Source organism: Chionomys nivalis, chromosome 2 (assembly GCF_950005125.1).
Source record: "Chionomys nivalis chromosome 2, mChiNiv1.1, whole genome shotgun sequence".
NCBI classification, from domain to species: Eukaryota; Metazoa; Chordata; class Mammalia; order Rodentia; family Cricetidae; genus Chionomys; species Chionomys nivalis.
Genome location: NC_080087.1, coordinates 59,990,307 through 60,006,162, shown reverse-complemented (window position 1 = coordinate 60,006,162; position 15,856 = coordinate 59,990,307). Strand labels below are relative to the sequence as shown.

The 15,856-nt window shown below is 41.2% G+C and overlaps 1 protein-coding gene across 1 annotated transcript; it reads right to left on the bottom strand.

Annotated features, from left to right (window-relative positions):
* Positions 1-262: 262 nt before the first annotated feature.
* Positions 263-594, bottom strand: LOC130870474 (alpha-ketoglutarate dehydrogenase component 4-like). Its single transcript, XM_057763233.1, has one exon. The coding sequence runs from the start codon at positions 569-571 to the stop codon at positions 263-265; it is 309 nt and encodes a 102-aa protein (XP_057619216.1). The 5' UTR covers positions 572-594.
* Between the last annotated feature and the right edge of the window lie 15,262 nt (positions 595-15,856).

The following is a 15,856-nucleotide window of genomic DNA, read 5'->3' as shown; positions in this document are numbered from 1 at the left end:
CAGGAAATTAAGTTCTAGGATGTGTGGCTGTGGTCGCTTTCCCCCGCTGTGCACTCCACTGCCACGGAATCGTCTACTGGCCACACCATCTCCTCAACTGTAACAGTTCTCTTGCTTACTTGTTCTCTTTGAATAATCTTTTTTTTTCTTTTTGCAGAATATTTATTAAGGTTGTTTAATATACAATTTTCATTTGACATTTTGGAAGTCTTTTATTGTAAAGATAATCCTTTTGTCTGGAGACAAACAGCAGCCACAGCGATCATTCTGGACCTCCACACTGGATGAAGTCCATTTCTTCTTGAGATATAGGTTTCCTTCTGTACTTCTGAGGTAATGTTCTTAGTATTTCTGCAGTGTCTGGTGGCCCCGGATGCATCAGCAGATCTGGGGCTATGCTTCCTTTAGAATGCTGTGAAATTACAGAAGAGTGAGAGGGTAGCCCAGCAGATCTCAAAACGTCTGAGGCACTGAGTTTAGGATTTTCTCTTCTGTCAGGGAACCTTATTAATGGAGTATGTGGCTTCACTACCTGCACGACCCTGCTGGCGGAAGCCATCATGCTGCCCATCGTGACCCACCGAGCAGGGGCAGCTTCCGGGGCGAAGGCGAGCGGCAAAGTATTGGGAGTTCTCTTTGAATAATCTTGAACCTTATTTCCACCCTCCTTTTTAAAATTGAAGACTTTTTTTTCATACAATATACCCTGAGTCCAGTTTCCCTCTCCCAGCTCCTCCCAGATCTCCCCACCTCTCTGCCCTCTCAAATTCACACTCTTTCTTTCTCACCCTTCGTAGAAAACAAATAGACATTTAAAAGACAACAAAAATAAAATAAGGTGCCGGGCGGTGGTGGCGCACGCCTTTAATCCCAGCACTCGGGAGGCAGAGGCAGGCGGATCTCTGGGAGTTGGAGGCCAGCCTGGTCTACAAGAGCTAGTTCCTGGACAGGCTCCAAAGCTACAGAGAAACCCTGTCTTGAAAAACCAACCAACCAACCAAACAAACAAACAAACAAATAAATAAATAAATAAATAAATAAATAAATAAAATAAGGTAAAACAAAACCAAACCCGAATAGGACAAAATAAGCAAACAGGGAGGAAAAAAAGCCCCTCCTCCCAAAAAAGCCCCAAAAATGCAGATGCACACAAATTTGCACACATAAAAAAATTGAAAAACAAAATTAGAAACAAAATCATATATATATAAATAATAGATCTATAAGGTTAAAAAACTAAAAATGCTTAGACAAAGCACGTTAGGGCAAAACCCCTTCCAAAAATGCTATTGAAATACGCAAAACATTTCTAACTCCAGCTAATGTAACCTCTAAAATCTACAGAATCGACAAAGGCACGACATTCATGCCAACAGGAAATGATGGTTTTCAAGTAATTCATCGATAAACTCCTACCTCCAATGGACTGATGCTACCAGGTGCCTTGTGTGGAATTATGTCAGTCATTCATACAGACATTTCCCATGTCTGTTCTTAATCCTCTGCTTTGCAGCTACACACCACTGCCACTGACTGTATGGTGCTTCTTCCTGGGAAATCTATGATCTTCTCAGTTGACATGCATGTATTTGTATAGTATGTTACGGAATATATGAGTAATAAATAAGTCAAGTGGCTAGCTTTTCCCCCCCTCAAATGCAGTTCAGTAAAATAATAAGCCACAGCAATCAGAGTTCTTGTTACATCATCAAAAAATTACCAGCATACTTACTGAAACTTTGTTCACATATAAAGAACAGTTAAAATACAAATAGCTGTTACCACTGTGGCTTTGACTATAGATTTGCTCCACTTTTCCTAGTCACTATGCAGTGACTAAGAATATGACTAAATATATCAACTCAAATATGGATTGATAAACATGCAAGCAGTGTAATACACGAGAATCAGGTGGAATTATGCTATTTCTAATAGCACGAATAATTCTTTCAACTAGTAATGTTTTATTTGGGAGAGCAGGCTTTTCTCTTTCCCCAGTGTCACTTCTATTCAATAATCTTTTCTCAAGAAACAAAACATGTTCTGTATTTCTGGATTGTGCGAAACATCACTGCCATCAACACCTGCCAGAATGTACTGGAATCTCCCATTCGGAATCTCAGGCACATGGCATTTAGAATATGTACACTTAAAACAGAAAGGCAGAAACACTGAAATGTTCTGTGCTACGTATTTCAGTGAAAACCTTATCCAAATATGGACTGTTATTCATTAGAACTGAGAAAGCAACAACAATGGCATGACTTCATTTTTTTATTTTTAATCTTGCAAACAGTTGGAAGAACAGCTAGATCATATTCTGACATGTTCAGAAATATTTCAGACCACTAAAAAATTGATTTCCAAAATGATTGACTTTCTATATAGGATATGGTTGAGTTTGCTTTCTCTGTAGATATATTTAAAACCAACTACAGTAGAAGATGAGGAATTTGTTTAAAAATGCTTTATTTTTTATTTGCCAATGAACAGATGTGAAATCTTAATTTTAATTTTTCTGTTTCTTCTTTCTTTCTTTCTTTCTTTCTTTCTTTCTTTCTTTCTTTCTTTCTTCTTATCTTCTTTATTCCTCTGCACTATCCCCCCTTTCTTTTTTTCTCTCTATCATCAATGACAGTGTCTCGCACTGTGTCTGAAGACAGCCTACTGGCCTGCAAGCCCTAGCTAACCCCCTCTTGTCTCTACCTTCATGGGGTTACAGGTATATGTAGGCACACTGGCGTTTTACTGGAATAGTGTGTGTTTGAACTAAGTTCCCATCCTTGAGCAGCAAGTACGGAACCACAGATTAGAAATAGCCAAGATTTGATTTAGGTAGCTAAAATTCCCAGATCATTAGGAAAATTATTGAGAACAGATTTATAAACAATAAAGGTATTCACTTACCACACAACTTAATATGTAGTAAAAATGTGTGCTTGTGATTTCTGAATTGTGTGAGTTTCTCTGTTTATCTCAGCTCCGCAAAGCAATGTTAAGAGTACATCTTTACAAATTGGTGCTAATTGATTATGGAAATTATTAGGAAGAGACTATGTCATATATTAACGAAGTTAGACGTTTATATTTGATACATTTATTTATTTATTTGGTGTGTGCGTGTGTGTGTGTGTGCATGTGTGTGCATGTGTGTATTGTTCAAAGGAGAAAGAGAGTAAAATAGAATCAAGCCAAAGCAAGCCAGGGCTGAGCTGATGGTTGGTGGGCAGATAGCAGCTTCACCTACAATTCTTCTGTAAAGATTTGGATCGGGAGGCAGTAGTTGCAATCAAGTCAGAGAGCCCAATAAACAAAAGACTCTGGAGACAAAATATCTCATTTTCTTTAAGCCCCCACTCTTTTGCTGTGGTCTGGCCCTGCTCTCGATTCTGTTTTAATCTTGCAATTTGTGAGGTGTGTGCGTGCGTGCATGTGTGTGTGTCTGTGTGTCTGTGTGAGGGCACATGTGTATGTATGTGTGTGTGTCTGTGTGTGTATGTGTGCATGTATGTGTCTCTGTGTGTATGAGTGTGTGTGTGCTTGCGTGTGCCTGTGTGTGCATGCACGCATACGTGTGTGTGTGTGTGTGTATGTATGTGTGTTTATTCTTCTGAACTAAGCCTGCTCTTGGCTTATGAATCCTGTGAATTGGAAAGCTGTTCTCAAAATGGGCTCCCTCCTGGAGAACGTCCCAAAACCCCAGCTTGCTTTAATTACTTACCAAGAAGTTTTCAATGAACTGCTTTGAACCTGGCATTCACAATGCACTCGCCTTGTACTGAATGATAGCTTTATGACAGGAAGCTTTGTTAGCTGGACCACCCGGGGGATGCAGCTTGAGGAGAACATGGCTGCCGGACACTTGAAAGTGTGGGCTCTTGGACATGCCACACCTGTGTTCCCTTGGCCGCCTGTTCGTTTCCCGTGTAACTCAAGGTGTTGAACTTAGTCCTTAGAGATTTGTATCAATGGTTTCATTCATAGGCCCTTCTAAGGCCCACATTCCAGAAACTTCTTTCTGTGTAATTTGTGGGTGCCAGAAGACTATGCAAATTACACATTCAGGTGGTGTCTGAGACATGATGCAACTGTATTTATGCAACAGCTGAAGTTTGGGCTGAAGCCTGTGCCTTTCCTCCCACTGCCCCAGCCCTGGTCCCTTTCTGTACTGGGGACTGAACCCAGGACCTAGTAAGCAAGAGCTGTAGCTCTGAACTATTCCCCAGCCTCTCATTGTGGTTTTGACTCCATTTATGATCTTCAGAATCAAAACAAAGATAAAGTTATTATTTAGGGCAGAAGAACAAAGTGATTTAAACAATATAAATTCTGATGGAGTTTATAATAGCTCTCTAATAGCTCTGTCTGTTTCAAACAATTTGACCATCTGCCTTGCGACTTTCTATCTGAAAAGACATATTTTGCTTTTAAAAACAACTTATTAAGATTATCATTTTAAAAGATGTATTTACTATATTCCACGTATTCATGTGTTTTGCCTGTCTACTTTGTGCCTATGCAGTCAGAAGAGGGTGTCCAGTTGCCTGAACTGGAGTTACAGAAGGCTGTGTGTCATCCTGTAGGTGCTGATGCTAAGCCGCATACTCTGTAAGAGCAAGAATTTCTCTTAACCTCTAACGCATCTTTACAGCCCCTAAAAAATTTATTCTTAACTCATAAGCTTCACTAAGTTGCCCAGGCTACCCTTGAACTCAAATGTAGTCCAGAAAGGCATTGGACTTGCAATCTTCCTTCCTCAGCACTCCTGCCCCTTTTGTTAGGCTTACAGGTCTTTGGACCTGGCCTGGAGATAAGTTGTGTGTGTGTGTGTACACATATATAAGTATATATATGTTTGAGAGGAGCATTGTGATGCTACCAGGCATCTATACATTGTGCAGTTAGCCAATCAAGCTAATTATCATACCCCTCACCTCACACACTTATCATTTGTTTGTATTATGAACAAATACAAATTATTCTTGGCAATTCTTGCAGGATCCCGTTGGCACTTTCTGTTTGAACTGTGTTTTTGGCTCATGCTGTCCCTGTCTTATCCTTTCCCAATCCTCAGTCCTTGGTCATTACTATTCTACTCTCTACTTGTATGAATTCACCTCTTTTAGACTCCACATACAAATGAGACCATACCGCATATGCTTTTCTGGCCATGGTTTCTTTGACTTAGTATGTCTTTTACATTCATTCACGTCACAAACAACAGAACTTTCATTCATTCATTCACTGGTGGCAACATTGTCTATATCTTACTTACTGTAAATATACTGCAATGTACACGAGGGCAGACATCTCTTCTGCATAAGTGATTTCAATCCCTTTGCATATACAGTCAAAGTGGGTATTTCTAGACTATGTGGGTTAGATTTCTCAGTTAAAAATAATTTTGGGGAGGCTGAAGGAATGGCTTAGAGGTTAGGAGCGCTTGTTGCTCTTGCAGAGGATCTTGGTTGTTTCCAGGTTCTGACAGTTACAAATAATGCTGCTATGGAACACAGTTGAGCAAGAGTCCTTGTGGTATGATTGAGCATCCTTTGGGTATGTGCCCAAAATTAGTATAGCTGGGTCTTGAGGCAGATTGATTTCCAATTTCCTAGGAAATTGCCATACTGATTCCCAAAGTGGTTGTACAAATTTCCACTCCTACCAGCAATTCAGGAGTGTTCCCCTTACTCCACATCCTCTCCAACATAAGCTGTCATCAGTGTTTTTGATCTTAGCCAGACAATGATCCTTTAAACACCTAGTGGGATTGTTGAAACTTTTATGTGTTTAAATGTTTACAGTGAACTCAGATCCTCAAGTTTTATAGCAAGCATTCTTTTTTCTTTCCTCCTTCTCCTCCTCCTCCTCCTCCTCCTCCTCCTCCTTCTTCTTCTCCTTCTTCTTTTCTTGACATGGTCTATCTACATTGTCCTGGCTATCCTGGAACTCACTATATAGACCAAGCTGGCCTCTGACTCTACCCCCTGACTTCTGAGATTAAAGGCATGTGCTACCATGCTTGACCTTGTTGATATTTTTAAAATGAGTTCTTAAATTAAACAATTCTAAAGAAGATGAATTAAAAGTCAAGGAAGACCTAACAATGGCCTACCTGTGCTCTGGTAAAATGGTTTTTATCTATCTATCTATCTATCTATCTATCTATCTATCTATCTATCTATCCATCTATTATCTATCTATCATATACATATTTATATATCAAACATTCATATGAAAATGATGTCCTCTCACGAGTTTTCTTCCCTTTGGAGGTAAGCTCAGAACCACTGTGAGTGCCAAGCTGTACGTGCTGTGTGCTGCTGCCCCCTATCCTGCAGTCTGTGATTCTAGTTAAACACCCAGTTACAAAGTGAAGCAGAAGCAGGTAGAAAATTTTGAACTTTTCCAAATCTTTTATTAAATTCCAAAAATTAAAATAGCTGAATCATATAGGGAAAGTGAATTAAAATTTTATTTCTTCTATTGATCTCTAGCTTCTGCATTATCTTTTTTTGTTTTATTATTGTTTCTATCTGATTTTCTTTTCTGCCCCCAGCTTTTTTGATACTGTATTATCTTTTTAATTTTACTAACTTATCAATTTGGATAAGCTATGTTCAGCATCTTATAGAGCAAAGATAATTTGGTTTCTTTTTAAAGACATTTTATACAGCTGAACTTGATGTTACTTTTTTTAAAAGGAGATTTCATAGTTTTAAATTTCAATTCTAGCCTCTTCTTTCTACGATGACACTTCTAGGTGGCTTCTAGTCCTGCCTGCATCATAACACATTCCTAAAGCAGCTCCATGTAACAGTTGACAGGTAGCTGTCTGGTTTCCTGGGCCAAGATGCTGGAGTCCGAGCCACAGTATCTCAGGGTCTTTGTAGGTTGTCAAGATAAATGGTGACATTAGGGTGAGCCTTACTCTGTAACCATCACTACCCTTTTGCAAGGGGAAAACTGGACAGGAGACAAGCCCAGAGGGAAGACCACGGGAAACCATACAGAGAGAAGATGACCAGGATGTGGGATGCCACTGCAAGCTAGAAGAGGCAAGAGAGGGTTCTTTCCAAAACCTATCAGAGGGAAGGTGGTTTGAGACCAGATCGGGCTGCATAGCAAATCACTGTGTCCACAAATATAATAATAATAATATAAATATAAAATATAATAATAATTCATAATAATGGTAATGAATTAATAAATCAATTTTAGAATTTTAGCTTCTTGTCCATCCTCCTTAGATCTTAAGCCAATTCAGTTGGTACTTCAACTATATCTCTTTAAGTTTTTTAATATAATATTTTTGCCAACTCACCCCTGACTACTGACCCTAATTCCTACCAGATTTACCCTCCCATGTCTCCAGTCCTTCCCAACTTCATGTCCTCTTCTTTATTATTATCATTCTTGTTTTGATATTGCTTCATTATACTCATGGTTATGAGTCCATCCATTTGTGCTTGGTTGCCATAACCAGGACCACAGCCTTAAAACAACAACAGCAACAACAATCAGCTCTCGGTCGCTCCTTAATCAGGGGCTTGTGAGCCCAGCCTAGCCTTGAACTCCGCATTCTTCCTGTGTCATTCTCCCAGCTGTTGGGACTCTAGGCATTGGTGAACATGCTTGCTACATGGCTGCTATCTCTGCCACCTATGGAGTTGTCAAAGTCAAGCGGCAGATGACTCTATAACCTTGCATACATAGCAGAAACAAAACGTCTGTTCCCTGTTCTGCTTGAATTAATTTGTTAAGTTACTTATTAATGAAATGACCTACAGCTAAAACTCAGTCCAGGCCTGTGGGACTTGTCTGTGTCATCTCTGTCTTTCCTTATCAGGTGTGACCTGTGAGAGAGAAGATGAAATATTTCATTATTTCTAACAGGATATGGAGTACATTTCTAAACATATGAAAGGTATTATTATTATTTTAGTGTTTAATCTGGCTATATTTTTTAGAAAACTATTTGTCCCCAAATTAACTATCTTTATAAGCAAGTGTAATCCATCTTAACAAAACCTAGAATTTTCATCTTGAAAAAGACCCATTGCCAGCTCTATTCTAGTTTATAAGGATGAATTTTCAATAGTAAAAAGCCACAGTACCCCAAGGATGTATCATTGACACAAATACTTGAATATTGCACTCAATTCACTTTATCATGGTGAAAATCATTGAGAAAAATCCTAGTGGAAAGCTACTTGGAAGCGCATCTAAGGTTAAACTGTCAGAATGAAGGAATTAATTAAGAGTGAAGAAGGTAAAAAGATCCTGCTTGCATAGTCTTATTATCTTCGTCTGGATCTTCTATTTTGTAAATTTTCATTGTCTGGACTCATTATCATTCATTATCACTTAGCCCTCCAGTTCCAACAGCGATCTGAGATAGTGAAAGGAGATTGAGCACAATGCATACCAAAAGGCAGAGTAATTTGAAATATTTCCAAAATCAATTAAAAATTAGTTGTGGATTATTGGTCTGAGGTGGGAACATAATAGCAGCTAATTGAGAATTGCCTGTGTACAAGTGCCCAGCACACACTAGGTTTTGTACTTCGGTGACACAGGGGATAGTTCAAAATTATCCCGCCCCTCCTGGTATTTGATTGACACCACTGACTGCGATGGCTAGGAGCTGATGTGATTTAGCAAGGTGTGGACCTGCTCCATCAAGTGCAGTTTAGGGATTACTTGGGTGGTGGTATGGCTTGCCTCCAGAACGTGTTCATGAGCTGTCAATAGGTTTCTCCCTACATGTCTCAACCTATAGTGGGCTTAAAATGTGGCTATCAGCTAATGGAAATGCAGTTTGTACTGCCCCCATCACCATGTGCATTCTAGCCCTCTGGACTAACCAGGTCCCACAAGGCACCGGAGGGAATGCTATACCATTAAACAATGGGGGTTATTAGTAAGTGTCTTTTATTTCCGGTATGCTTGTGTTCCTCATAAGGCTTGGGAACCATTATTTGGAGGTTGGCTGTTCTGTTAAAATCAACTAGCTGATTAACTTTTATCCGGGACATCTTGAAAGGTATGCAAACTAACTCTTTGGCAATCCTAAGTCAGGTGACCGGCTTCATTTTCACCGACTTTCACTTTGATAGACATAGTTTTGAAGGCTTTCCTCCCAGTCTTCCATTTCTGGATTGGATGTGTCAAACATGCCCCTACTGCTTACCAGGGCCTATCTGTCTGTGAAGGAGAGATGGAAAATTCACATTTGAACCACACTGCCGGGAGCTCCTAATGAAGGGGCGCTGAAAGCGGCTGGCCCAGAGCCAAGTCTGCTCCAGCAGGGTGGTGTGGTCCTAAGAGGGAGGGGAGAGGGCAAAAGAACACCAGAAACACAGATTCTACATAGACCTTAGAGGAAAGCCACGGGTTCAGATGTCATGTTGAAAATGCCTCCTTCTTGGTTTCCAAGTGACTGCTTAGTAGGCTGCTAATTCCAACACTTCAAATAATAATGCGAGACATTTGCTTCAGTTCAGACGAACCCCTCTAAGTGGCCTACTTTCATTTTCATCTGCACGAACAGCTTGTGGTTGTAATACTTGAACGAGGTTTAAAATTGTTTTAGTAAGGGAATACACTTTTGTTTTGTTTTGTTTTGTTCTTTTAATCAGTCAAACTAACTTGCAAATATCTTTTTTCCTAAAGACCTTGTTCTAGTGACACCATGATTTCCTTCCTCAACTGTGGAAGCTTCTTCCAGGCTGCAAAAGAGAATGTCAAACAGGAGACAAGAGAGGAAGAGGCAAGCATTGCACGACGTCCCGGACGCCTCCTCCACATCTTGCCTTTTGTCAACTCTAATCACGGTTGTGTCTGTCGGAGACGGACTAAGCAAGGGTCTGCAGCCGAAGAGCCGAGTGTGGTGACTTTGGGCCACACGCCATCTGACAGGAGATTGCTTAGAGGTGATGTGTGTTCGCTAGTTACCCCTCAGATTCCTCATATATGATTACAGCGTGGCAGGGAGGTGAAGGCTAGGACAGGCAGATTAATATGACAGCTTTTCCTCACAACAAAGTCATTTGTTTAAAAAAAAATTCCTGGGAAAGCTGACATCATAAAAGAAGTTAGATAGCATTGGGAGGCAGTTACCACCCTCAGGATCCTTGAACTCCAGAGACTTAATGATCTTCAAATAAGTAATATTTGAACAAATCCCTTTTCAAATGAAACAAAGGTCTGTGGACTTTACTTAATAATTGCCACAAAGTTTAAGTGGCACAGCATGATACCATGAATTGATATTTTGATAACAACTGTATGTCCTGAGTAAGTTTTTATAGCCTAAAAGTTAAAGATATTTCTGTTGTTGTTGCTGTTAATTTCTGAATTTTACTGTCAGGAAAAAAAAATGATTATTACCGCTTCCAGCTTTTGAGCATAAGTGATCTTTTGTAAACTCACGTGGTGGGAAGATGGTGAAAAGAAGTCGCCCCCCCCAGCTGATGTGGGCCGCACGCATACAGTGCACACATTCCCTCAAGGGACAAGCAGCACGCTCCCACACCTTTATTCCAGTGCAAAATGCACGGAAAAACCTGTAATTCTGAAGGCTAACATCTGCTTTGTGAGCTCTGACAGACAGCTTGAGAGTTCTGCCGGGCCTTTCGAAGCAGAGTCTGTGAAGTCAGACCCCTCTGAGGAGCATCCCTTACAGTGTTGCTTGCTATGGGACCTCTTTAGAATCTGATTAAAGATAAAGAATTCAGAAACAGACAGACACCACAGATGCACACACACACACACACACACACACACACACACACACACACAGAGTTTTACAGCTTGCTAGGGAGTTCCACAAAATTCTGAAGACTGTAAGCCCATTCCTGTCCAACAAAAAGACTCTACTTTGATTGGTATAATCATCTTGGACTTTTTTTTTTTTTTTAAAAAATAGTCTTTCCAGGCTGTCTTCATTTTATTGCTACTTTTTGGCAAGAGAAACTTGAAAAAAAAATTCCAGCTAAATGAGATTTCTTAAAAGGAAGAAAGAAGACACAAAGAAACAAACTTAAAATTCCAACGACTCCTGAGATTCAGCAAAGTGCACAGGACACCCCATTTTTTCCAGGCGTTTCTATTTTGTTCCTCATTGAAGTCCTGGCCTATCATGCACGGTGGCCTCCAGCCTGCCCTTCTACCTTCCTTCGTGGCCCAACACAGCGCAGCACATTCTTATCTGTTCTTGCCACTGGGGTGAAAAATCTTTCTAACCGAATTCTCATTTAACGTGTGAAACTGGCTCTTTTTCCTCCAGTCTGTGCAGTTTTGGTCACAGGATGTTGCCCCCTTTCTTTTAAAAAGATCTTTGAGAGGAATAAGTTCTGAACTCAGAATTTATTTTCCTTTCTCGAATTAGCTGTAGATAGAGTGCACTGACTCATTTCACATGCAGGGGAGCGTGTTTGCTTTCCTCAGCGCCAGATTGCCCTTTAGCACACAGAAAGTCAAGAATAAGCCAGTTTCATAACCCCTCCTTCAGCACTCGGCTTCAGTCTCACACCTGAAAACCTGCCCTGTCTGTGAGCGCTCAGAGGCTGGTGGCCTGCACGAGGAAGCACAGTGGTCATCTCCCACTTCAAGGCCATTTCTTTATGTGCAGTTTTCTGATCTTCCACTAGTTGGGGCTCTACACAAAGAAAAGAAAACAAAGGGGCTCCGGGGCGAAATTATTTACTAACCGAACACACTATGCAAGAAGGCTTTAAACTGCTTTCTGTGTTCCTGAAAATGTGACTGCTAATTTTATTTTGGTTCCAACACATCTTCCACGGCTTTTATTATATTGGCGGGTCCGTTTTATTTGCTTTTCTTACCTTGGTTTGGAAAGTCTAAATCAAGGTTACTGCTTTTGGCACAGTTTACAAGTCATCAACTTGTGCTACAGAGTTCCTTCAAACCATGAAATTGCGAAGACGCGCATGGGGGGAGAGTTAGTCCACGTTCAGCGAGACCGGCTCCTCAGTAAGATTCTCCCTACTCCTCTCTTAGCACCACACACTGCACAAGCTAGATGTTTAATAAATGTTTGATTGGAGAGGTTTTATTTTTCCTCTCAGACTTGAGGATTTCTGCATCAGGATAAGGAAGGGCATTTGGACAAGATTACCTGAACAGCAGTTTTCTGGGAAAACTGTCAGGAAACTGTCTTGGCCTATGCTAAAGTCTGGCTCTCTGTCTCTGTTTTAAGTTTGGTCTGGAGGAAAGATTCCTGCAGACAGTTACAAAGAATCAAGGCTCTCCAGCCCTTTGCTTCCACTTGTGCTCTGTTTTAGGTTTGTTTGTCCTGTCTTTCTCCACCTCCCCGGAGATCCTTTGGCAAATCTGATAAACAATGCCTTTTTCTTGCTTAAGGCAGAAAGAGCAGTTGAATACAATGGGAGGCCAGACTTGGCTGAAATGCTGGCTGCAGGTGCTCTCAGCATTGTGGTCATTTAAACCAGATGCTGGGGAGTTGAAGCACCTGCTTCCCCTCTCTGTGCACACTTCAGAGACTGTGCTCCTGCATTGGACAGGCCAGTGTGTGGTTAAAACTCGGCAGCAGCATCCCCCGGCACATCAAATGGTTTGTACCAGGAACGGTTTCATACGGAGCCTCTGTAAATCCTCAAACATATACAGTTTAATTCAGTGTTCTCTCTTTCCCTTTCCAGACATAACATCACTACTTTGTATACACACACACACACACACACACACACACACACACACACAGCCCTCCCCATCAGAGTCTGCTTAAAGCAGACAACACCCAGATTTAACTTTCTTTTTCTCTGGGTTATATTATTTAGAAAGAGAAGACTGGCCAGGGCCAAGAGGGTGATGATTTTTATGGTTCTGATAGCAGTAAGACAGATGCCGAAAGCCTTGCACAGCTCTGGTTTTATGAACATCTCTACAAGTGTCATAAATCTTTGAGCAATCCACAGAGGGCATTAAATTGTTCACCTTGAATGTTGAACGTTAAGTAAGAGATCAGGGCAATCCCTGGAGGTGACCAGACTGGACTCAAAGCTGTAGGAGGTAGTTGGTAATTATCCTAAATCATATTTCAGTTCTAAATATTAATAATACATTAACTTCAGGCATATGTGCAAGTATTCAAAGTCTTTGTGGTATAGCTGTATGAGCCAGGCCTTGTTCTGCTGTTAATATTTTATTTTCAATTTAAATATTTCTTCTTCATCATAAGTGCTTTCAGAGTAGACTTCATTCTTCACATTGATGCAGATGGGTATTTTCCCCTGTATTTATGAACCATGTTCTTCAAAGTTAACTGAGAAAGCTTTTGTCTTGAGACCTTAAGTCCTGTCCAGTTAACTCCTCTCTGAGGTTCCTATGCAAACACCGGGTGCCAGGGCTGAGGTCAGATGCCTGGACGAGAACCAAAATCCTGAACCACACAGATCAAGATCTCTGATCCACCCACCCGAGAGAAACTTGTCTCCCATCTGAGCCTCTACTGATAGCGCTGTTTGAAGAAACACTTTAAATTTGTTTCCCATAGCGCTTAAAACATGGCCATATTCTTTTCTGTGTATATGTTGGTAGAAATTGAATCCAAAGTCTTCTGCATGATTAAGCACATACTATACCACAGACCTACACCTTTAGAGGGTGAAATATGTCCTTGTGGCCGCCTGCTGAGAACAATCATTGAAATGAACAACTTTGAAAAGTTTGTAGGCCTGGAAGGAAAAGAAGAGTGGGCAGGAAGGCAGAAGGTTGACAAAGCAAAATCAGCTGGTGGAATTAGCTTGAGACAGGGCATGTGGTACTGAGGGAAAATAAACGCTTTGAAATAAACCAGATTCAAGAGGGTTAGATCCTCTTTTTCTCACAGGTCCACACTGTTCTTGGCAAGAACTCTGTAGAGTGATACCAAGATGTAGGAAAGAAAAAAAGAGGGCATGGGGGAGAGGAAACACACACTCAGACAGACAGACAGAGAGGGAGGGAGAGAGAGAGAGAGAGAGAGAGAGAGAGGAGAGAGAGAGAGAGAGAGAGAGAAGAGATAGACAGACAGAGACTCAGAGAAAGAAACTGGATATCCCAACCTGCAGATGTGTGGCAGAGCAAAGCTAGACTGTGCTCTGGGAAACACAACTGGGTAGAGAGAATGGCTTACACAAGATGAATATGGGGAGGGAGATGACAACCTAAGATAAACCCTTGTATTTAATATCATTGGAGCTGTTTTCACTTATCTGCGTAACTCTTTCTTTTGTGCCTCTTAATTTCTCCTTGAAGTTCTGTATCTAATCATTAGTTGGGCAACCAATAATTCTCCCTCAGTCCCCCACCCCTTTTTACAACCAACTTTAATCTTTTGACTCAGTGAAAAACATGTTTCCCCTATCATAACTGGTTTAACAAAAATTCTCTTTCAAGTTTAGATTACTCAGATACAATGGCTTTCCTGCAGCAAGCACTTGCAGAGAGGAATTTACATCAGAAAAGAGATTTACGATAGCCTTAAATTTCCATTTGAATATGGAGCGTTAATAACATGCATATGTTTTTTTATTATTATTATTTTAAGGTTTAAGCCATGCCATAGGCTAAAGGAAAGCTGGAAACTGCGGGGCTGGCAGAGCTCAATGAATAATTTGATCTGGATTTCATTCACAAACAGCAGCGCACTCCTCGGGAAAGGACCTGAGCGTCTCCCCAGATCGGAACTGCACTGAGTGCCAGGATTTCCTGATTTGTTTACATTTCTCAAAAAACTTCTTTCTCCCCACCGGACCAGGCCAGAATTAGACTTCCTTTTCCACTTTTGGCTCCTTCCAAGCTATTCTTGCTCAAGGTATTCACCCCCCCCCCCCTTCCCTGCATTCTTCTTCGTGGAAGTCCCAGCTGGCTTCTTTGTCTTACAGAAACACTGAGAGGCAATGAAAGATGTGGGCAGAATAAAGGCCACAACGACAACAATAAGCCCAGCGGAGCTGGTTTTTCCTGAACACGGCCCAGTCTGTCCATCTTTAAAATCTACTGTGAGTCTCTCACACAGATGCCAGGGGAAGGTCATGAGACAACCACGTGTAATATATCGGGTGACCTTGCCATCGTCCCTCGGCTCCGGCTCCGCAAGGAGGGCCTGAAAGCAACTCTTCATCCACACCCTGCTGATGAGACCCGCCACTCAGATAATGACGCTTCAGCCAGGGGGAGCTTCGGCGTCCTCTGCAGTGGCCAGGCGTCTATGGGGCTTCCACCCCCCTCTCTTTGGTTTCACTTTCACCGTCTGCATCATTTATAATCGTCACAAGCTTATCTGGAGATTTTTTCTCTTAAATTCATTTGTATGTAAGTGTTTTTGGTGTCTGGGTGTAATACCTTTCTTAAGAGGAACACAGGTGTGATCAGTGGCAAACGTGGATGGATACACGGAGATCAGCTATCACTGGGTCCCACAGACAAGGAAAACAGAAACACAGAAGGAGAGGGGGTCAATGACAGGTGTACTTTTCTGATGAGTTTTCGGTTATGTTTTCCTTCTCTCTTCTTTCTAAGGCTAAAGGACTCTTTGGCTTCCCTGGTTACATCATCTTACTTTTGAAAGACGTCTGCCATCCTGGACCTAGACAGTCTGGGGGCAAGTCACTCTGCTGGGTTCCTAAGGGCAGTCACTTCTTTCTTCCTGCTCTCCGGGGAGTTTCACCCAGCTCTGCAAGGTTTCACTTGCCTGGGTTTGATGTAAATGTCAGCATTGTTCTAAGGCTGTTAGTGTTATACAAAAGAAAAAAAAAATCTTAAAATGAAGGAGTGAGTCTCTAAAGACTGAGTGTGATTGACATAGGTGTTTGCCCGAGTTCAATGC